General features: G+C 38.7%; 1 protein-coding gene and 1 pseudogene across 2 annotated transcripts; one reads left to right on the plus strand and one right to left on the minus strand.

The window, feature by feature from the left end:
* Nucleotides 1-4,693: 4,693 nt before the first annotated feature.
* LOC148737325 (uncharacterized) lies at nt 4,694-7,334 on the plus strand. The gene is made up of 3 exons (XM_088748696.1): nt 4,694-5,018; nt 5,846-5,979; nt 6,077-7,334. Exons 1-3 carry the CDS (start codon nt 4,709-4,711, stop codon nt 6,725-6,727), a joined length of 1,095 nt encoding a protein of 364 aa, XP_088604822.1. The 5' UTR covers nt 4,694-4,708; the 3' UTR covers nt 6,728-7,334.
* A 6,937-nt stretch (nt 7,335-14,271) lies between these two features.
* LOC148737326 (uncharacterized) lies at nt 14,272-20,600 on the minus strand (annotated as a pseudogene). The gene is made up of 5 exons (XR_015996617.1): nt 20,232-20,600; nt 19,380-19,529; nt 18,963-19,052; nt 18,017-18,262; nt 14,272-15,895 (listed from the first exon to the last, which is right to left on the minus strand). The product of XR_015996617.1 is annotated as an uncharacterized LOC148737326 (transcript).
* Nucleotides 20,601-24,799: the final 4,199 nt, after the last annotated feature.

Raw genomic sequence — 24,799 nt, forward strand, 5'->3', positions numbered from 1 at the left:
TGAATCACGCGCAGTGTATAGAATATCAAAGATGAAAAACTAATTGTGGAATTGTGGTCATTACAGACATAATATTTTGCTTAAAAATACGAGCAAAGAAGCTAAAAACGTTAGTTAGAAAAAAGCGAGGATACAGCCATGCCGATCTGCAAGAATTTTTGCAATGTCGTTTGGGATCTAGCTTATGAAACACAATGAACAGGACCTCCTTTTGCAGATAATTTCCTGTCATTTATGATTTTATGCTTTATCTGACTGTAACTTTCTTGAGCAATAAACTCAACAATTCCTTGTGACCAACAAATCCAGCTAAACAAATCATGGAAAGGAAAGATTGTAGCAGTTGCGAGCATTTCGACGGATTTTCAGCCCTGATTTCTTTTCCAGAATACCAGGGCGACACATCAAGTTACATGCGTTATTAACCAAGCGTGAGGTCAAGATAGCTGGATATTGGCCGGGTTCCTTTTTCGCAAAGGACGAGGCCTACATCCAGCCATCTTGACAGAACAAGCTTAGTTAATAAAGGATCTAATTCATTGCAGAAAGATTTCGCTATATCAAGAGTTAAGAATGACTTGTCTAGTTTGGGAGCCATGAAAGAAAGCCAACTGTGCTTGTAGCACAACAAAATCACGAGAATCGTTTCCGTTTTATTTGTTTGAACTATCTTCTACCGTGGTTTCCGTTTCCATCGCCGACACTGTCCAAAATCTATGAACGTAGCTCTAATTCAATTTTTTTTTCATGCGCGGAATCAATGGGGGCATCCCCAGCCCATCTTGCCCGCTCGGGTAGCCAATCAGAACATAGAATTCGCCTCATCTTGCCCACGGGCGCTGCGAACGATGTAATAAGTTTGGAGTACTACCAGCACAGAAAGTCTGTGGGTAATATGGCCAAGTATGGAATACCAGAGGAGATCGTGGAGATAGTAAGAGTATTTTATGACGACTTCAAGTGTGCTGTAGAGGATCAGGAGGAAACTTGTGAGTGGTTTGATATCGAAAATGGTGTAAAACATGGATGTAGTATGTCGGGATTTTTGTTCTTGATTGTTATTGATTGGGTAATGCGAAGAGCAGTTGGCAGTGGTAAAAGTGATAGAGATAGAAGTTTACTTCGAAACTGGATGACTTGGACTTTGCGGACGATATAGTCCTGCTCTCATCTACCAAGGAGCAGATTCAGGATAAAACAACAAGGCTGGATAAAGAGGCCAGACAGGTGGGACTCGAAATCAACAAAGAAAAGACACGCGATGAGGATCAATGCAAAGAAGATGAACAAAGGAGAAGATGAAGCAGTGAATGTATTCCATAACAGGTGCCTAAGAATGACCCTTAGAATTCGATGGCAAGACCATGTCAGCACTAAATAGCTACTGGATAGGGCAGGCATGAAGCCATTGAGTGCGGAAGTGATTTCTCGTAGATGGAGAATGATTGGTCATATTGTTAAGAAAGATCGTAAAAATGATTGCAATGTTGCTATGAGCTGGGCGCCAGAAGGTAAAAGGAGAAGGGGAAGACCAAAAACATTTGAACTTGGAGACGTACGGTAGAGAAAAAAAGGAAAGAGGCAGGTTGGAGGTCGTGGGAGGTGCGGACCGCAGCAACCAATCGAGAGGAGTGGGAAAGCTCTGTGAACGTCCTATGTGCCACGAGGCATGAAATTGATTGATGATGATAAATACCAGCTATCCAGCGAATTTCTTCCAATGCAAATTAATTTTATTTCGGCGAGTTGATTTTGGCTTCGAGAGGGAAAAAAATTAAGAGATAGCAGCTACTCCAATCTTTGCTTTTCATGAAACAGGAAGGCATTTTAAAAGACAAAATTCTCATTTATTTTCGTTGTAGACATACCTGCACGCTTGGGGCAATCAGTAACACTGTTGCTGTATAAAATTTCCACTAATATGCTTTTTTTATGACGCCGTGTTTTATTAAATTGTGTTTTAAAATGTCTGGGGAAATTTGATCAGAAAACCACAGAGATATCGATTTAAATCTTAAAAAAAAACAAAATTAAAGGCTGTTTTATTCGCTGCATTTTCACAGAGTTTAACTAATAATATTTGTCATTTGATGCTGCTTCTAATTACTGAAACAAGTACAAAGGGATTTCTTAGGGAAAGCGAGTAAAAGATAGATATAACCTCCTGAGGAAAAAACTGACAAAATAAACTTCTTCAGTACATATCAATTAACCTCGGCGTCTCTGTGACGTGCGGGAAAACATCTTTCACATATCCAAATTTGATTGGCTGACATGTTTCTGGGAAGTGTAGCCTTAAATTGGTGGCACATCTCAGTCAACAAACTGCTGTTAAGCTCCTCGGTTTGCTTGACAGTTCCAAAACATCGAAAGGATTACTTTTCAGCTGACTTTGTGCAGACATGGGGGTTTTTCTTTACTTGTTCCTTATCAATGTGATTCTTCTCCCCGGACAATTTCAATCCCGCCCAGATGGTATGTTTTTAAAGCTTGCATTTGTTGATAAGATACCTTTAATTTGTCTACCCTTAGTTTCTCATCCGAGCACTATATCAAAAACAAAACAAAACGTACATTTTCCAGGACTGAAATTCCCGTAAATAGAGGCCTACGTAACGAGATGCCTACTGAAACTCATTGCCCATGTTAATGCGTTGTTATCTTTCGTTCATTCAGAATTATTCTAAGTTCTTTTTTACAATACGCGGAAGTGCGTTTCAGTTGCAAAGTTTATAGTTGTGACTGAACAATATCCGCAGTTACTTAATTGGTTATCTTTTTAAAAGCACATAGCCTCGAATTCTTTTGAGAAACTCAGTAAAGATCCACTAGTTTTATCCAAGTCATCGAAAATAAATGATCATATTTTCGAAAATTCCGTATAAATGTCTGCTTGCACTAACTCAATGAAGAGCCTAGAGCTAGCCTCGCACTCAAGAAAATAAAAAAATGATATAATGACTAGCTGGAAAGGGAAATGTTTGGACTCGAAAAATTGTCCCCCATCCTCTTAGATTCTCTTGTGGAATAAGAACTTCTCTTTGAGTAGGAAATTACTCACTGGTGTTATATCTATTTGAAATTTGGTTTGAATTGAAGAAAACATGCGTAGTAAAATTTATACACCTCGAAAACATATTGCAGACAGGTGTTAAACGTACACCAAACGCTTGTCTTGTAATTTTTAGAACGCGGCATTCAGTGCATATTTCTTTCGTCATAGTACCCTTCCTGTATTATGTATTACGCAATTTTTGGAAGCCTAATAAGTAAGTTTTTTCAAAGCTAATAAAATCAGCCGGAGAGAAAATTGTTGAAATGAAGGCAGAGGAACTATGTTTCCAATAATACAGAAGGGATATTGGCTGCGAATGAACAGGAACATGAAAACTTCTCACTTGACAGGTGGCTAAGAGATAGATGACATAAATGTCTAAGCATTAACATATTAAATTTGGTTATATTTGACAACGCTTTATCGGTGCATTTCATAATTCAGCTGAAATCGATGCACGATAAAGCGACGGGAAGATTTTAAACTTCTGTAGAAGTTTCCAAGGTTTTTTTTTTTAATTTTATTCAGCATGTACACGTTTTATCAAAAACAAATGTAATTAATATGGACCATGAAAAAAAATAAAACAGAAGAAAGATAAAAGGCAAAATGTAAAATGAAGAAATTTTTCGTGCTTGCTGCGGCCATATCGTGAAATTGATGCAAGCAGTAGAAAGTTTGTAGAGCACGAGAGTTGCATAAGTTAGTGTTTTGAGGAGTTTTGAAACCAATCAGCTAAGCTAGACTGAATTTACCAGCTGAGTTTGATCGCACACGTCTTATTATATATTTTCATCTTTTTTTCTTTTTTTTCTTTTATTGTTATAGTCTTACTTAATTGCCTTTTTGGTGGTCTGTTTCCACATGGGGTCCAGGACTCCTGTACAAAATCACAAACTGAAATCAACCGCCTACTGGTGAAAGCCACCCCCGCCTCGGACCCCCCATCGACCATTGACACCTTCAAAGCAACTCTGTGTGTAAGTAGAACAAACCGCAGAAGGTGACAATTACCACGAAAATTAGGAGATGACAACGGTATTAAAAGGATATCTCATATTACAAGGCTATTGCTCTCACAGTTCCGATACATCGCTGATCGCTGTGCTAATGAATAAACATTTAAATACGCTTGAACATTTCTCATCCAAAAAAGGCCTAAACATTTATCACCAAAGTCAGATACCCCGTTCGTTTCCAGTAAAGGTCTCTTCCTAGCACGAGGAACGCGAGTCAGCAGCGGTTTATCTTTCCCCGATTCGTTTTAAATCTTCAAGGGGAGGAGAGATGCTGCCAGTCTTTAAGGCTGTTAACAGACTTCAGGAAAATACGAGGCAATTTTCGAGCGCCGAGGGCGCGAGCCGCTATGGGGGGTCTGGGGGCATGCCCCCAAGAAGATTTTGAAATCTAGAGGTTCAGAAATGCTCTTTAAAGGACTTTTCGTGGCATTTTTCTTCAGAAAGGTCAATCTTCAAGAAAAAAAAATTAAAAAAGGGCCAAAATCAAGACGAGGCAATTGCCTCGTCTTGCCTCATGCTAGCTACGGCCTTCAAGTCTTGCACTGCTTATGGTGAAGACCTACTTACAAGCTATTCACAGGCACTTAGACTAATTTTTTTTTTTATCTTTGCAGTATATCTCGATTCAAGGCAGATGTTTCTGGTACACTATCCTCTCTGCTTTTTACCTTTCCTTCCTCTGTGCATGACCGCTAGTCCGCAGTGTGAGCCCGCTCAGCATTCAGAGAATGGAAAGGCTCTCAAAGGTCACATCTTTAAAAGAAAACGAGTACAAGATCCGTACGAATGTCGGGTGTTTTGCTACAGCGAGCTCACTTGTCAAAGCTACAATTACGTCAAAACTGATCAAATTTGTGAGTTGAATAACAGAACCAAAGAAGCAAGACCTGAAGATTTTGTCCAAGATTTAACTAGATTTTACATGCGAAGGTGGACAAACAGAGGTATGAATGCAAAAAGCAACATAGTCTTAAAAAGTATTATTATATAAAAAGTAAGTACAAAAGAAAAACTTATCTACGTAACTACTTTCAGTTCTTGGACAATCAAAACTTATTGGTCCTGTTAGGTAAAAGTTTTCAGCCATATATCTAGAATTTAAATATTCCATCTGATGTAGTGCACTTTAATCAACTTTTGATAAAGGTAGGGTTGGAGAAAGGGCGAGAGAGGTAGAGAGAAAGACATAAAGAAGGGGTCTGCTTAAAGCTCATCCAAAGATGGCAAAGGTTTATTAGTCGATTACAATATAACTAGATTGAAATGATAAATGACGGATTCCGTCAGCGTGGTTGCGGGACCGAGGTGAAACCCGGATATATTTGCAACACAATTCGCAGAATTCTTGTGCAGTTTCTTATAATAAAGCCTCAGATTATCTGAGGTAGGGAGGGATGGGCAGAGGGTGAGGGTTAAGGGTGGTGAGGAAGGGGGAGAGGCTCAGCTACAAGTCCCCCCTATTCAACCAGGGAGGTTGGGCCTAAGAGGGATGAGAACTTGATGGAAGTGGTCTACGTTATTTTTAAAGATGTTAGCTTCAGAGTGAGGACGTATCAACATTCCACCAGTTTTATCAAGTAAAACTTGACATATCAGACGTAACCTCATAGCAGCCAAGGAGTTGTTGACTTCGAAACTATATTATGCATACTGATGTGACCACATTGGGGTATACCTTGTTGAAATGATCCTTGACTGGTTAATAAATGTAAGTGGATCAAGAAGGTAATTGCCATCGAACGATAACCATTTTATTGCTCCTTTTGCTAAGTCTCTTTAGGCTCTATTCCTGAGATGCCCGCCGAGTCTTGTGAAGAGATCAAAGCCAGCGAACAATGGATGGCAGTCAGCGGTAGATATTGGTTGGAGTCCCTGGAGACAAAAATGAAGTTCAAGAAATTTCTGGTAACTAAATGATCACTCTTTACTTATAGAAAATACACGAAGAATATATTTGGATCATAGGATGCAAGTTTGTATGAGGATCATAATTTCTCTACAGGTTTATTGCCACATGGTATCATTGGATCGGGTCTGGACTCTTCTCGCTCGATTCTCAAACAGTGACACCAAAAACTGGATGAATGACTCAGGATACTGGTGGTACGACAGTACAAAAGCTGCAGGAGAAACTGCTGATCCGTCCATCAACGTGGATATGATCTCGCCAGCCTTCTGGCTAGTCAGCGGCAGTGAGTTTAAGATCACGCGCAGTGATGACTTTGGACACACTCCTTTGTTGCAGACAACAGGGAACTGTCTCAGCGGGCAGACATTCCGCTCCAAAATCACTAGCTACGGTAACTTCAGAAACGGTTCAGTTTGGTCCGATACAAAGTGCCTGGGAAAATGCAAAGTTCAATATGGTGGACAGTACCTAACAACTGAGGGCTTTGGACAAGCTTCATGCAGCGGTGACCTGCAAGCTGCTGATGAGGTCGGCTTCTGGTGTGGCTGGGACTGGAGCGGTTCTGTGATCATGATTGGAGGAGGGGGTGAAAATTGTTCAAACACCGACCACGGAATTGGAATAACGGTGGCGAAACTTCCCTCTTTTAAAATGATGGAAGATAACAGAAAGGAAGCTGACTTTGGTAACAGGGGATGGGGTTTCAAAACTAAAAATTACTCATTGAATTTGTGGATTCATTAATGAAAACGTTAGAAAACAGCGCGCATACAGCCATGCTAATTTGTAAGAATGTTTGCAATGTCCTTTGGGATCTAGTACGTGGAAAACAATGAACAGGCCCTCCTTCTGCAAATTATTTTCTGTCATTTATGTTTTATCTGACCGTAACTTTCTTGAGCAACAAGCTTAACAATTCCTTGTGACCATTAAATCGAACTAGACAAACCCGGCTTGATGCATTGCGTGACGTGATTATGCTTATTTATTTCCCTGTTCTGTGACTCCTTTCGCGGGTGCATAAAAGTGAAAGAGGCTGTGAAACCAACAACTAGTTAACACAACAAGCTAGAATCAAAAGTTACTTTTTCATGGAAAGGAAAGATTGTAGTAGCTGCGAGCTTTTCCACGGAGTTTCAGCCCTGGTTTCATTCCTAGACTGCCAGGACGACGTATCGAGTTATAAAAGTTATTAGGTAATTTAGTTACATCAAGTAAGTTGAAATTGTAAATTGGCCACCTTAAAGAGTTAATATAAAAAGCTGACGTTTCGAGCGTTAGCCCTTCGTCAGAGCGCATGGAAGAATTGTAGTAGTGGTGGGTCTGTATGCAGAGAAAGGAGCTACGTTATTAGTGGGAACATGGTAAGAGGAAAATTACGTATAAATTAGTAGAATGAAAAGCGTTGATACCTGTGCGATTAAGAGTGCCGATTTGAAAGATCAACTTTTGTTCAAGAGTTTTGCAGCTTTCTGAGCTACCTAAATGTAAGGAAAGGCCGCAGATTACCATATGCCTTTTAGAACGATCAGGTAGGTTAAAGTGTCTAGTGACTGGTTTTGATGCATCCTCCTCGTTCCCTTCTATGTCGCGATGATGTTCTCGGAGTTGGTCACCTAGTCGTCTTCCTGTTTCAACGATATATATCGTTTTGCAATAAGTGCACGTTATGCAATACATGACGGTCACAGAGGTTTACGTGAAAGGATCAGGGATCTTTAAAGATCGTTTGGGTCCCGATATTTTCTCAGCGTTGTGAATGAAAGGACAAGTTTTGCATCGTGCGCGAATGCCTTTAAAAGTGCCAGGTTGGTCATTAGTATGTTTCTGTCGCGTTTAAATAAAATGAGTGGAAGTTGCGAAAAGATAATACCAGTCTATGGATCGTTTTGAAGTAATTGAAAATTTTTAAGAATAATGGGTTTAAATGAGTGGTTGTGAGGGTGAAATGTGAGAGTGAATAGAGTGCGGTCGGAATTTTCCTTCTGTGACGTTTGTAGTGCTGACAGTCGATCGATAGGTTGCAATTGGGCGCGGTGGTGACCCGCTTGAACAACAGAAACAGGGTAGCCATGTTTTCAAAAAACTGGCTCATTGAATCTGATTTGCGGAAAAAATCAGTCATCACTATATACAAGATGAAGTATTAGAAACTGAGAAAAGGGAAAGGAATTCTTGAAATGAGATGGATGTGAATACGGATACAACAAGTAACTATCTGAGTCTGTAGGTTTGTAATACACACTATTGCATAGACCTTTCCCTTCAACTGAAACTTTGATGTCTCAAAATCATAAAGAATTGTCGGAAATTTCCCAGGTATATATATTTGAGAGCCGGGTGAAAGGAATTGACTGCGGTTATGAATCGAGTTAGCTTCCCTCTGGTAGAGGAGGTAGCGTCGACAGACAGTTATCAGTGTAGCGGCCGCAGAGTTCAGGTTTGAGGCCGTTGTATTGGCTGAAAAATTGGTCTTCGACAAACCTACAAACAGATTGGCATAGCTGGGTCCCATTTTGGTACCCATGGCTACGCCATGGGTTTGTTTAAAGAAGTTGTCTCCGTATGAAAAACAAGCGTGATGTCAAGATGGCTGGATATTAGCCGAATTAATTTTTCGCCAAGAACGAGGCTGATATCCAGCCATCGTGACCGAACAAGCTGGGCTGGTAAAGGATTTATTTCGTCGCAGAAAGATTTTGCTATAATAATTGGCTTTGCACGGACCTGGGAGTTTTTGTCCACTTGTTCCTTATCTCTGTGGCTCTTCTCCGCAGACAATTTCAGTCTTGCCCAGATGGTATGTTTTAAACCTTGCATTTGTTGATAAGAAACCTTTATTTTCTGCTCTTGACTTCTTAGCCAAGCAATATATTAGAAACAAAAAGGGAACGCAGGTTTTTTTGTATTTAGAGGCCTAATTAACGAAATGGCCACTGAAACTCAACGACCATTTCCATGCGCTGTTATGTCTAGTTCATTCAAAACTATTCTAATTTTTTTTTTCACAAAATGCGAATGTGTATATGCAAAGTTTTTAGTTATGACCGAACAATATCCGCAGTTACTTAATTGGCCATCTGTTTTATTGCGTGGAATTCTTTTGAGAAACTCAAGTAAAGATACACTAAAGTTTTATCAAGGTCATCTAAAATTAATGAACATATTTTCGCAATAAATTTTTCTATGTCTGGTGCTCGCACGAACGAGATATGCCGAACTCTTGTCTTGTAATTTTTGAAACTCGGCATTTGAGGCATATTGTTTTCGTCATAGCAGCCTTTTTGGAATTTTTGGAAGCCCATCTGGTAAGTTTTTTTCAACGCTAATAAAATCGGAGAGAAAATTGTTGAAATGCAGGCAGAACAATTATGTTTCCAACACTACGGAAGGAATATTAGCAGGGAATGAGCGGCAACATTACAACGTCTCATTTGACAGGTGGCTAAGAGATAGACGACATGTCTAAACGGTTAGCTCTGAACATATTGAAGTTGATTAAATTTAAGAACGCTTTGTCGGTGCATTTTCATAATTCACGATCAATTGAAATCGATGTACAATGAAGCGACGCCGAGGGGAGGATTTTAAACTCCAGTAGCGGTTTGCAAGGTTTTTTTTTTTCTTATTCAACATGTACGCGTTTGATGAAAAAAAAATTCAATGCTATTGATACGGGATCACGAAAAAAGTAAAACACAACAAAGATAAGAAGCAGAATAAAGAAAACTTTTTTGGACGAGAAGTCGAGAGGACCGCTCTTAGCAGGAAAAGCACGCAAAAAGCCATTTGCAACATTTGTGCGCGTGTATGAGCTCTTTGTGATATTTTGAGTTACCCGCACTTGTAGCTTTGGTATCACCCGCTCTTCCTTTCGTCCTCAGGGGGGGGGGGGGGGGACGCACGTGACCCCTTGTACTTGCGTTTTAACCGAGCAGTCACGTCATTATCGTAAGTCATTCCTGTTTCGTGAAGAGCCTATGACGCGGCACCGCACTGATCATCTACCCATCCAAAGGAACAAAGCGCCATCGTAAAATTATCCTGAAACTTCTTATCGCTACACTTTTAATACTTGATAAGGACACAGACATTTACGCACGAATAGGGGGAGGAATAGAAACTCGGTGTAGTCGTAATATTCTCACTTCCAAAATGGCGGGCCCTACTGGCATCATCTTGTCTCGTGTGGAATTTCGTTGTTAATGGTGCCACATAGAGCTTAATAATCCCTTTAAAAGAAAGAGTTATATCTCAAAAAGCACCCATAGTTCATTCATGCAGTTTTCCAATAACTGATAATTACAAGATGTAAACTGACCAGTAAGTAATTTACACAGAGCTGTGAGTGGAATGTTTTCTTTTTATTTTTTGCAAACTATAAAGATAGGATTTTGATATCTTGCATCCCCTACTGGTGAGCTTTAGAGTTTTCTTTACAGATTGAAGGTCAACCATCGGCCATGTTCCGTTTTAAGTTTTATCAATCTTTAAACTTTGACGACTAGTGAGTCACTCCCTCGGGGAGGTTAATCTACGAGGAGGGGGTGGGGGGAGAAGGAAGGGGTGGAGGAGATTTCTTTGCAGATTAAAGGTTCAACCATCGGCCGTTTTCCGGCTTAAGTGTTTAAACCTTTTAGCCTTTAATTAACACCATTAATTAATATCGCACGCTTTAAACAAACTGAATAGGACAACATTCCTTGCGTTAGGGAATTTTAAGGCACAATTACATTTCTTTACTTGAATAAACTTTTTTACGGAATCATGCCCTTCGGGGAAGTTAATCTACAAGTTTAAATTGCAACGCGCAGCTTCATCTGTTTGATGAATAGATGATAATTGTTTCCTTTCGCACAGAACAACTAACGGGATACTCAAATTATTTTTCTGTTAGCCTGCAGAGTAGGCGTAATTTGGGCGAGCGAGCACTTAGTATTTTCATAGCGAAAAATGGCCGCCATATTTGATTTTAATGGCAGCGGAACGCGGTGAGAGAAAGAAATTTGTACCGTGGAGGTGACTTACCGTCAACTATAAAGTCAACTCGCCCAAATAAGACGCCTAGTCCGCAGGTTAGTTTCGTTGGGCAAATATTGTTTCGTTCAACAAATAGGCGTCGCCCTTTCATGACATTTATTCGATTACAAGATTAGTGACTGACATTAATTTTATACATTGAATTAAAAGCTTTACCTTATTATATTTCAAACCAGTTTCTCAGAGGAATTGAAGAGGAAGAAGTCATTTCATGTAGTCTCTTTATAAATCCGCTCACCTGAATTGTAAACCTGTAAAGTGAGGCTGTTTTAACAGCCAGCCACGTACGTTATAGTTTACAATCACGTTTTCTGTATTTAGCTGCGAGATAAAGACTTGATTTGCGTTTGTTCTGTTTGCGAATGATAAATGTATCTCTTTTGCATCGACTAATTATTAAAGCCTGTCTCAATATCATGCGGTTTGTGGCGATCGTCTGAGGTAAGCAGTTCTAATAAGGGAACAGGTGTTACGTCTTATAAGATAACTATCGCTGAATGAGACTCAAGAATTACAAAATTATTAAAAGATCATGGGTGACAGAGATGGAAGCTTTTGGTTCAGGCCTTGGGATGTGTCAGTTTCACTGACACTCAAAATTAACCGTTGAAAACTAAGCTTAGAAATCGATAACGTTTTGATGAAAAAACACGGGATAATAAAACGTTTAGACTAACTAAACATTGCAAATCTTTTTTTTTTCCATGTGCAAACTTTCATGAAATAAAAACCGTTGGACAAAACACTTGTCCCTCAGTGCGAGAGTCATGTTTCGTTGAAACAACGCTCCGTATCTGGTGCAAATAGCTTTTAGTGTTTTAACACTAAAAGCTATTACCACCAGGTGCAAAAAGTTTTTACACATTTTAGTAATAAAAACGATTGTCTCATGTCCATGTCCGTTACATTCTACCCCCTGCAAACGAGTTACAAATACACTAAAAACTCTGCGCACATGTCATTCTATGTAGTCACCAGTCAACGGTTTTATGGCTGAGTGGTGGTCAGTTATGATGCTAACACCACAATTTACCGATTATTTTGTAATATTATTATTAATCTTAACAGATGAGTCTTCTCATAGTAAAGACTTCTAATCAATAATCACTTGATTTATAAAAACGACCGTAGCTGCGGTATTGTGCAATATCAATAATCGACGATTATCGCAAAACTTACGAGTTATCGGCGATATTTGCTCGTTATCTCAGTTGAGAAAATATGTCACGGCAGCTAAGTGATATTTTTATCCTAGATACGCAATATTTCACTGCAGACTAACGATTGATAATTTTTCTCCAAAAAAATAGAGAAGTTAAATAGTTCCTTCCAACTAACAAACGGTAAACACCGCAGCATACACTATGGAGTTATAAATGCATGCGGGAGGTTAGCGTCTTGAGTACTTAGCAAACCACCTAAGTGCATTCATAACTCAATAGTGTACGCTGTGGTGTTTACCATTTGTTTTAAAACATAACATTGATACATTGTAGCAAAATGGTTCCCTTTTATTTAAAGAATCTTAAGTGACCAGAAAGAAGAAGCGCGCCAAAACTAGTTTTTGCATTTGCTCACGTCACGTTGTCTTATCACGTACACCCATTGGCAAATGGTGACTTCTGAATTGACCAATCTGAGCACGTGTCTTACTTTGCTTATGTTTTAAATACCTGTCTAAGTCCTTCCAATCTCTGTAACTGATTTTCTTAACCATTGCAGCATTGCTAAATTCAAGGCAGATGCCTAGCACTGTATTTCTTTCACTTTAAATCCTTAATCCCTCTGGTTAAGGCTACTGGTCCCCAGCGCGAAAAAAATTTCGTTGGTATTACTTAGGATTATTAAAAATACTTGATAATTCTATCACAATTTTGGGCGAAAAATGTAATAGTCAATTCATGCCAAAGACAGCCAATACCATATATCTTAGTTATCAGGCGCACCATGATCAGCAAGTTTAGCGGGTCGTATTTCGTTAATTTTGTACGACCCGCTTCATTTAAAAGTCTGTTTGAATTTAAATCTTGCCTCTTAATTCAAACCCAGAGATGTAAAAAATATCGCAATAATCCGTCGCGCTTGGGCCTTAAATCGGTCTGGATAATACGAGGTTTCGTAACTTACAAAAACGACCGATAAAATCATGTTAGTAAGATACTTATTTGTTACCTGGATTCAGATAGAGCTGGAGGATATCAATCCAAATAAACTATTTAATTTAGCAGGCCGTACAGGGAAATCCGGATTCTGTTTCTTGAAAGTCCCGGTAACTAAACAGGCCCGAAGCCATGTTTTAAAATCAAACTATAAAGGATAGAAAAGCAGGTTCTAGCATCCAAATAAATTCATTTTGTTTCTTTAGTTGATAATTTTATTGCAATATCCTCAAACCTTTCGAAATCCCCATCATGAATGAAAACAGAACAGCTTTGCGGGTCCGTGAAGTAACCGTGACTTTGGAGAAACGGATCCCAGGTCCGCTAAATTGACCAGTCATAGCACAAGTACTAACTGGCTGATATGATAGTAGGTTTTACATTTGCACACAGTCTGAAAAAAAAATGTGAGGTTAGATTTATCAAAAGAGATCATCCTCTCCACCAAAGAGACGCCATTTTTCGAATATCTCAAATTGGAAACAATATATCAAACTCAATATATCAAAATGTTCGTAACAGAAGACAGAGAGAGACCCCGCAATTACCTATCTAGAATCAAATCTCCGCAATTATCTACCTAGAATCGATTCTACCCATTATAACCCTATAGAGAAATCCTATGTAACTGCCTAAGAACAATACTGCCGCTCTATGAGTAATTATGTAAATAGATTACTAGTCTTTCAATATAATTTAGCATTAGAGTTGAAGGGAGGGGGGTGGGGCTCCTGCATCTTTTATACTTTGTACGCTACATGTTTTAATTTGTAACATAGGAAAGGTATTTTTATCCTGTGAACGAATTAAGATATAATATTATTGATCATATCAATTGATCCGCTCACTCTGTTTGTGGCATCATGGGGTGCAATTTAAGGGATTCGCTGTAGAGAGGGAGGGGAGGGTGATTGGAGTAGTGTATGACTAACCCTCTTGAAGAGAAGAAATGATACTTAGTTAGGATGATACAAAAATCTACCGCGCTAAGAAATGCTAGGAAGAAAACTCTTAGAAAATTTTGTGCAAGCTATTATAATGTGACATATAATGTCTGGATATTTTAGATTTGAAGATCTTCCAAAGGAACTCGATCAGAATTGAATAGCATTGTACAGCATACTCTGAATAACCCAGTCCAAGCAAGATACATTCGATTTTATCCTGTCACCTTTTCGACATTCCCTTGTAGGAGGGTTGAAGTGTTTTTGCAGTAAATACGGAATCATCAAAAGTGACTTTCACTGCATAAAATGATCGCGTCAATGATCTATAGAATACATTTATTCCAATTTCCGAATTTCACCAGTGATTTGCTAAAACTTGGGTGCTTTTTACAGGAGTAAGTCTTGTATTTCGAGCACTAACACTATTCATTGTAACAGTTTTGAAAACCAGTTAAATTATTATAAAAGAGTACAAAATTTTACCCTGCGAGTAGAGCCTTTTTAACCCGTTCTCGAATCGAAAAGGGAAAAAGGCTCTACCGACATTCTGTTGTTGCTTGTTTGAACATGCGCGGTGGTTGCCTAGAAACTGATCCTTTTCCACGCCTCCTTGCGTTTGTGGGCGCAGATTTGGTCATCTGTTTACATGAAAAACAAAGGCGTACGCACCAAAACCGGTTTGACTAGATGCAAAACCGGCTTGAGCAGCCCGGAGTTTTGGGCTCTCGGCACTTTAAAGCAGCAACAGGATGTCGGCAGAGCCTTTTCCCTTGTAGGGTTAAAAGTAAGGAAAAGAAGAAAAGGTTCTGTTCGCAGGGTAACAACATCTAGTTACTTAACGTCGACGCATGATTGTACACGTGTAAATCACTAGAAACATTAAGACTATCCAAACAAACGAAAGCTATTTTGTGTGACAATTAAGCCTCCGATATCCGGATTCGTGAAGACTGGGCTTGATAGCCCGGATAATCGGGAATCGGATTGGCATAAATATGAATATGAACAAGTCAGAAGTAAACTAGATATGTATCATCTGATCAGTACAACACACGAATTAAAGCAAATTCTCAAATAATTGAATGTCACTGTTAACGTTTGCCAAAAGTAATTTAAAAGGGGTCATTAGACATACAAACGTTTCACATCGACATAAAATGCGCCGTTAATTCTACTATTCAGTTCGGGTTCAGTAATTTTATTAATGAGACGTGTGAATCAAAGATATTGTGAGTAAATATACCACCACATCTCTCGATGATACGCACGTAGAATAGTGGCGAGAGAGGTCTTTAAGGTTTAGGCCGGAAATCATTGTAACAACAGTTCCATTTACATAAGGTCTATGAAGGTCTTTACAAGGTTTCATCAACACTCCTTCTTTTTGTTTGAGAATTCTCTAATCTCAATAGCATCTTTTAAATAATCTTGCAACTAAGATGTTGTCTCGTAAAATACTTCCAGATCGGTCGGGGTAAATAATGTACTCCCTGAAAAGAATACGCACTTGGTGAACGCCGTGTAACCAGTAGGGACAGTGTAAGTAGACCCACATGTGGTGAATGAATTTTGAAGGTTTCCAGGGTTATTTGGTAGGTAGATGTCATGTCGTCCTTGATAGCCCCCAAACGTTGTTCCAAAACTACTACAGCGGTAGATTGCATATCCTTGATATCGGTATTGAGCCAACTTAACAGGTTTATAACCATGCACGTTTTAGAGCGAGAAAATAAAGGCTTTAGCCGCGGATGTGTACCCACAAGAACCTGCATCCAGAGAGATTGATCAGAAGAATGTCTACGGGGTATAATCGCTTCGATACTAAATCGCTATCAATGTTGTATAGCTCTTTGGATTTTACACTAAGAATCTATGCTGTATTTCTTTTCTAAAAGGGGTAGGTTTCTGACGAGACTGTAGTGCTGCGTCGATGGGGGATACTATTCTATGTTTTCACTCACGTGACCATTTTCTTAGCAACCGTTGCTATCCGCCATATTGGTAGACAACCTACACGTAGCTGTGAGCATAATACAAACACATCCGAGCAAACTCTATCGTTTATATCTGATTTATATTACTTTGGTTCTCTGTTTAATGGTCAATTGCCATTCCAGGAGTATTAGAGATAAAGGAATTTCTTTAAAAAACGAAGGAGAGACGGCAGAAGAGCTTTCAATCGAGAGAAGACGGAGATGGCTTGCCGCCATTAACCTTGATTGGTTGACAAAAGAAATTCTATGTAATGGTGGAGTTTGTAGCCGTCACTTTGTAACAGGAAAAGCAGCAGCTGCGTGGGACAAGTTTAACATCGACTGGGTGCCTGCATTGAATTTAGGACACAACAAACGACCCATAAACAAACAAGAGAGCGAACTGCAAGCAGCACGACGCGAACTATTTAAGGCGCGAGGTAAAAGACGACATGAAATGGAGCTCCTTGAATCAGCACTTAACTAGTAGCTCTGGGTAGCTGACCTTTAGATAGTCAATGTTATATAGATCTGGTATAGCTGCAGTGTTTCTACTTTTCAGTATAGATTGATTGGCATATGGGGGTTTCAATGACAGTATCACAGGTTTTTTCGCGGTCTTGTTTATTTTATCGAAAAATGCGTTCACTTCCCTTTCGGTAGGAGTAACGTTCGTAAAATGGTGACTTTGACTCACTTGAAACATTGTTTACCGAAGCACCATCGATTCTATCATCCAATTATTGTTTTCGTTTACTTGCTGACTTAAAGTTTATGTCCTCAATAGCAGCGTATGTGACCTCATCAACATCATTCGGGATCAACCAAGTACATTTGACCTGAGTGCACGACAACTTGCCATGAATGCGATTCCATGCCTCAATATAAAATAAAACACTCCCTACATGCGAGCAAATGCAACATTTGGAAAGTTCAGCTTTACAACTTAAAAAATGAGCTAAAGCAATCGTTCCTTCCATGTTTGCAATAATCCATATCAACAAAGGCGACTCATTCATTCGTTGTGAATGTCGTGCCTTTCCGAGCACGACAAACATCTTGGCGATATCGTATCCCTGTACGCATGTAATAATTCCTGAAACCATTTGGTTATAGCTCTCTGAACTTTTGAAAGCCTTGAACTACTTTAATGTATAAAAGCTAGTCTCCAATACGAGATCAGACACAAGATCGGAAGCTTCGATCGGAGGGAGACATGGTGAGTCTAGCCTCTCATCTTGTAAATACGCCGGGTCTACTCCAACAGTCGAGATTGTAAATATCTTGCTTTTATCTAACCATCTAAACTCTGCATACTGGCATAAGACTATTTTTGATTTTGCTTTAGATATTTCGTTGTTTTGCTCAATTTTAGGGTCGCTATCGCTCTTAAAATCGCTTGAGATCTCATTACTTGTGAATAAATACAAACGCACGTGTGTAACTTGCCATATGCAAATGAGCTTTCTGTCCACCAATATTGCGAACAGTATTTTTAACTAGGCTTATGACGTCACGTGAAAACACAGAATAGGATAATTTGATTTTGTCAGCATAGTTGATATTGTAAATTTGCCACTTTGACTTGCAGAGTTTGAAAACCCTACGTTTCGAGCGTTAGCTCTTTGTTAGGTTAAAGCGTCTACAAAAGAGTGCTGCGACCTTTGAAAATGTTTCAAAACGTAGTGAGCTCTTATGCACTTGCTTTCATCGCATTTTTAAAACCTCTTCGCCATAAAAAAATGCTGACAAAAGATCCAGCGAGTTTAGTTACCAACCAACATTCCTGATCTCGTAAATATCTGACACGACTTGACTATGCCGGCAGTCCTACCTGAGATATTTCTTATAAATTCCAATATTATTGCCAAAACCCCAGTTAAAAGAAAAGCAAAACAAAACAGAAATTCATACTTTGCCAGGACACGTCGGTGTATCCACCAAATGTGTAATCACCGACTTGAATAATGGAAACAGTGCGTCCCTTCCTATCACATTTGAAATGAAAGGCTGATGAAGCCCAGCCATCTGTCTTGGCGTGATAACATCTGATGAATTTACTCGAGGAAGAGTCTGTCAGGACTGGGTACAGGTAAGACGAAGGAGTGCTAACGTAGTATCTTGGCGAGTTTCCTAGAATGCTCGACGATGCGAGGCCACCTGTTGGTATAAAACCACGTTATGATCCGACTGCACTAAATCTACTTAGCAACCCACCCTTATGCAAAGTATGAACTGGGGGTGGACAAAAGTCTCTTTTCGCTGTCTTTTTTCGCATTAACATTCAAATAAGCTGTACATATTCGATTAGCAGAATCTTTTACAGCCGGTTATTTACACAAGGTCCAAGCCAAACCACTGCTTTACGCAGTCAGTGGGCCTTAGGCCTTCTCTACAAGAGGATTGATTTGATGTGATAGATGGCCTTCCACTGTTAACTTTCGGCCCTCCTGACGCTGCTCTTAGGAATAGATCTTCTAATAGAAGGTGCAGCTAGCTAAATTGCAGACTGTTAGGCGCGGCTTTGTTAAACAAAGGCTAAACTATGTTTGAACTGGTCCATAGAAGTCTTATTTTGATCTTAGATTGGAGGAATATAAAATTTTAAACACTCTGTATTAAAGCATCAATTTCCTCCTTCTGCTATCTTTGTTATATGAACTAGCGAGATTTTACTGTTAACTTGTGTAGGACTAACTAGGAAAAGAAGCGAAAGCTTAAAAAAAATTGGTGAGAAGATCCAGAGATAATTTTTTCTGTTGTAAAATATATGATCTAGACCAGAGAAATTAGCAAAGCGATGGACCATTTCCCTTAAAGTTTCTGCTGGAAAGTCTACTGCTATTTAAAGGACACTTACGGTCACTTGTGCAAATATAGGAACCCACTGTATTGCTGCAGTAGATGTTGGCCTCACAATAGTATAAGTCGTACTTACACTCGTCAACATCTAAAAAGAAGTAAGTTTTCAAAGCAAAAACAAACAAACAAACCAACAAACAATAAAACAAACAAACAGAAATGAGGAAGGCTTGTCCTATCATCATTTTGAAAGCTGGTATCTATAAGCGTGCCGAGACGACGAGGACTTGTGCAAGTAAGTAAACAAAATTGCAACTGCTATCCGATTCCCTACAAATGGAGTTACCGGCATCACAGGAGTTAGGGAAACAGAGTAGTGCTTTCTGAAGAGACATTTTGTTTTTTTCAAAAGGAGAAGTCGAAGAAAATAAACTTTAGTTACGCCATTGTAGGTTGTCTAAAGACGATAAGTTACCTTCTGTTTTCATGTCACAATAAGCAAGTTTAGCTGTTTCCGTCCATGGATTATAATACCAGTATTTCCCACTAACTGCTTGCTCTCCCTCACTCAACTTGATTTCTTTGCAGTTTTTAGCAGGTAGTTCAGGAATAGAACCAAGAGCAGCTGTGTACAGATTATTATTGAGTTAAAGACACTTCTTTGACATTCATGGGTGTTACTGCGTATTTTTTCTTTAGTTGGATGTCCAGGGTCGTTGGCTGGAAAATATTTCTCTATCTTTCTATCCATATAAAAGGATCCAAATGGGATGATGGCTCTTACTGCTGATGGTTAAAATTTTAACCATTTTACGTCTAATAGTAATGGTTATACTGAAAGTTAGAATTTTACAATTTTTACACTTTATGGCTTTTTTTTTGTCGTTTTACAGCTAGTGGTTTACCAAATGGAGACCCTCATATGATAAACTTCAATTTGCATCATGTGAAGTTCAAGGATTGTGATTGTATGTCCAAACGTGTTATTGTCGTAGGCTATTACTTTTGTGTAACTCTCGTTACTTTTTTACGAGAGGAATCCTATAGCCTACATAAGTCACACTGTTTTTCTTTTCTGAATAAATGTGGGTAAGTCATTGACTCTCATTACAATTTAGCCAGTTGCAGTTGACTTAGGAAAACACAAAACAATGGTGGACGAACAGAAACAACATAGGACAAGAAAAATATTCTGTCACTAGATTTTTGGTTTAAGGGATCAAACTTTTCTTCAAGGCTGCCCTCACAGAGAAGCGAGGGGAATCTGAGTCCGCAAATACAATGAACAGCAATGCTGTTTGTGTAACTCCTAAAAGTATAAAGTTACCTCTGTTTTCTGATTTTTTATAATAATATCGTTCAGAATTCGGCGCAAAGTCTTCATGTCTGGCTTCCTTCGTACGGTCATTAACTCGCACGTGTCTTTTGAGATGACGTAATTAAAGCTTTGACATCTGACGTCACCCTTTCAGGCCTGGGAACACTCAAACGGGAATGCGGTTTGTAGAGTTTTGAAGATATTTCCACGTAGCATATAGCCAAAAACAGAGTCATCACTACTACACGCTGAGATGCTACTCTAGAAAATTGATTGCCCAGCCAAAAAATCAGGAAGAAAGTTTGCAACTCTGCGAATACCTGCATCTTCGTATGTGTCACCTGGAAACTAAAACATCAAACAAAATGAAAAGAGAGAAAGTTGATTTGTAGTAAAAGTTAGGTCGAAAAAAAGTTGGATGAAGAAAAAAATTTGACAATAGAACGTTTGATTACAAACTAATAATATTAATAGTACATAGTAACAATGCATTTATAAAGCGCGTTCTTCATCAGAATATTGTTCTAGTCCGATTTATAACACTTTTCTGGGGATCATGGCCAGACTGTATTGAGCATTTTACCGGTGCTCCAGAATAGGGGTTTTTGAAAACAAGGCCAGACTACGACAACGAGAGCTATGTTCTCTACTTATTGTGGCAAGTGCGTGTGTTCTTCCACGTCGTCAGCTAACCAGTTGTACAAAGTAAATGTAGGAGACCGGGCCTAGAACTTATGGCCCTTTTCCGGAAAGACTAGAACGTCTAAGCATTTGCAGATTTCATGAAACAAACACCTTGAGCAGTTTGTTTACTAATTATCATGCGAGAAAATAAAAAATCTTATTTCAATGGGCCACAATTCGGCCGGTTTCTTGGAGCATTTCACTTTCATGCTCGGCAGTAAGACAAAAAAAAAAAACAGAATTCAAGGAAAAGTGTCGAATTCGACCTACCAAACTATTTCACTTGTGAACTTTTGCACATTGTGAACTGTAATGGTCTGACGTTTTTGACGGCTGTTATCTTCTCAAGCAATCAGATTATTTGAACCATTCAAACCAGGAGTCTGCTCGGCAATTAGTATTGGTCTCTGATTTTCAAGACTTTGGTCTCAATACCCTGGCAATTAACATGTCTAGGGTGCAGTGTGGCGCGACATAATGAAGTTCTTAAAACAAATAAGCGATGTATTTTGAAAAACATTTTTTTGTTTGTTTTTGCTTTGAATATAGGTGAAGTTTGCGTCCGTCCTTGAGATCTATTTTAACCGCGCGGAGATACGTTTGTAGTCTGGTGAAGAAATCTTAGTTGAAATTCAATCAGATGTATGCTTTTTGCAATATATTATCGCCATGAATTTTATTTCAAATAATTCATAACCATGTAAAAAAGATAAAACATGATAACTCCGCGTTGTGGTATGTTGTCCGAGAACATACTATGATGTTGACGATGATTTGGTTTTATCAAAGTTGATATTGTAAACTGGCCACAGTATCTATGGTTGACGTCTTAAGCGCTAGCCTCTCAACAGAGCCGTTGTTAACTCTTCGTGTTGCTCTGACTCTAGGGCCCAAATCGTCAACTTCAGACACTCTACACGATTTAATTTACTTAATAAACTCAGTCGATACAACGCCTAAATTATCTTGTAATACCCCCCTACCGAGGCAGCGGCTTTTTTTTTTAGAACCCTAACATCCTTTGTAATCATTTGGTGTCTATTCTACTTTCTCGGAGAAGAATCTTATCACAAAAATAAAATTATCGGAATAAAAACTTTGTTTACCGTTGGATTTATTTCCTAGTGAGTTTATCAGATCTCCTGTAAGAAGTCTAACTAGATTTACAAACACGGCAAGCATCAAGGTTCTAAAAATAACATTTCACGATCGAAGTACAACTTCAATTATAACTGAGGTATCTTTCAGCAATAGACCGCACTTTTAATCGATTGACCAGCGTTATGGGCCAAACGGGATTTGTTGACAACATGAGAGAACACGAGCAGTGGGCGTATGATTTACTGCACAAACTTCTTCACTCAAAACAAACATAAGGCAATTTTCACTTTGCTATGCCTTAATGATTCAAAATCGATGATATTCTGAAAAAAATTGTGCTCACGATTTCCATAATTTCTTAACTCGAAGCCTGAATGCAAAGTTTCTACAGGAGACTTGCTCGGAGTTATTTGAAGTTGAAGTTTCCTAAAAACAATTAACAGCACGAAACTAATGTCGTTTGCCACAGCTGTGAGTTTTATTGTAGTTAGGAATCCTTCAATTTGCATAAATTTTAGTGACAAGACAACTTCAGAGAGAAAATGTACTCCTGATCAGAAACTTTAAAAATTGGTTTGCTAATTTGTTTAATTATAGATCTGCTTTGTATGCTAACCTCTTGTGAATCGCGCAACCACAGTTCTACAAGAACTCGTTGGCTATACAAGATTACTTAGTTTTGGTTTCAAAATAAAGTATTCAAAAGCTTGAAGTCAACCTTTTATTGCATTGTATAAATTTTGTCACAATCTCGACAAAGAAGAAACAGCTCTTTTGCCAACAGAATTACTTCATTTTGGTGTGAAATAAAGTAGTAACTATTCCAAAGCTGAGGTCAACCTTAAAATGTAATGTGTAAAATTTTGATATGAATTGGACAAAAGGAAAAGAGGTATAGTATGAAAAGAATTCCTTAGTTTTGGTTTCAAAGCAAAGCAAGGTTAATGAGAAAAAAACGGCCACAAGTCGGACAAAGTAGAGAAGTACTTTAATGTTAACAGTTATCTTCAGCTTCCACCGGAGGAAAAAAATAAGGCATAGAACACTAAAGTTAAATGAGGTTTTCAGGAATACACATAATGAATATTTTAGTTGTATGGAATGTTTTGTCTTCTTCGAGAATTTTCTATGGCGTTATGCTCACGTCTCCTAGGAACCAATGCACTGGGAATTTCTTTTTGCGCAATGAATAACCAAAACATAATATCAGAGTTTCTGCAGTGTCAAGGTCACTTTGCATTTCTACCAATTTTGGACTCTAATTGATTCTTCTTTCTTGTTCTTCAAACGATTTTATCTGATATAAAGCAAGAAACCGTGACACTAGCGACTCCTAACGATGGACTTTCAACCCAAGCGATTACATAAAGGTCTACCAAATTCGAAGAGGCGCCTTAGAGGTTTAGTATGTCATGAAATTAAAAACATAGCGGAACAGTTAAGTTATCGATTTCAAAGACCTTTTTTTTTTAACTTGCGTGTAGCACTTGACGAGATGAAAGTGCCTCTAAGAAAACACAGAAAGGTAATGAGTGTGGTCCTGAGAAGCTTCCCAATCACCCGGTTAATTATATCTAACACATCTACGAGTCATTATTCCATCAACTTACCTCAAGACATACGATACTGCTCTCAAAGATACTGAAGTCTCTCTCTTGCACAGTTCTAACTTGGGTAAAAAAGTAATGTTTATTCCGTATTGCCCTTAAAAATTACATCCACATAATCAATTATTAAAACAATTCACAATAGTTTTCAATACCGTGCTCCAGGCAGTCTCTCTACCCGCGTCGCTAAGGCTAGAGCGTACTAAATTAAATTGCCTGCGTTATCTTTTGATGGAAATGTCACAGATAGGACATGATGTCTAGTTCGTACGTTTACAGTTCATTTACGCTAACGGAACACTGAAATGACCGCCTACGAAACTGCGCGACTGCGTGCGATTTTGACCTTCTTGTGCAAATACTAACGATAGCGATGAAAAAGTGCCAACGTCGAGCTGTCTCATGAAAGTGTTTTTTAAAACTGCCAATTTATTGTTTAGTGTTATGAGCTCATCTTAGACGAACTAATCGGTTTGAATCATCGGTATGATACATGTACAATGTAGATAGTTAGAGTGGCTGAAGGAGGCCGAAAAGAGATCTCATAGGTTTTTTGTATATGCCATTCTTTAAGGCGTTACTGTATGTGAGAAATATTGCAGCTTAGAGGCCAAATATGGTGTCGGAGATTTTTATTACCGACGAGAGGGGCTCTCTGTCTTTGCGTACCTTTATTTAGAGAAATTCGCAATAAGAAACGCGATATATTACAGGTAACGACTATACCCAAAACCTTTAAGTATTTTGGCTGACTAATTTTGCAGATACTTATCTGCTTTTATTTCAAATCATCGATACATAAAAAAAACTGAGCCGAAAGCACTTGGAAGAACTAAAACCAAATCTGCGTATTACCAGCACTTCAAAATTTATTGGTATTTGGATATTGATAAGCTTCTTTCCCCCTGCTTTTTTATAACTTTTCGCATGTGAAGTGCACTCGCAAAATTGATTTACTTGATTGTTGATATGATCATAGGCAGCCCACGCTCTCTTTGAGAACCACACAAGGAACACAATTTGCATATCGATTTATAAGGATTTGTATGGGATTTTCTACAAGATTGGCTTGGTAACCGCGTCATGTTGGTAAACCAAAACTGGCCGGGGTACTAAACCTGAGGGGACCCCGGGTTTTACAAGAGTTTTGTTGATAAGTTGAGATCTAGTACCCCCGCGAGTCTT

This window comes from Stylophora pistillata, chromosome 2, assembly GCF_964205215.1.
Source record: "Stylophora pistillata chromosome 2, jaStyPist1.2, whole genome shotgun sequence".
In the NCBI taxonomy this organism is placed as follows: domain Eukaryota; kingdom Metazoa; phylum Cnidaria; class Anthozoa; order Scleractinia; family Pocilloporidae; genus Stylophora; species Stylophora pistillata.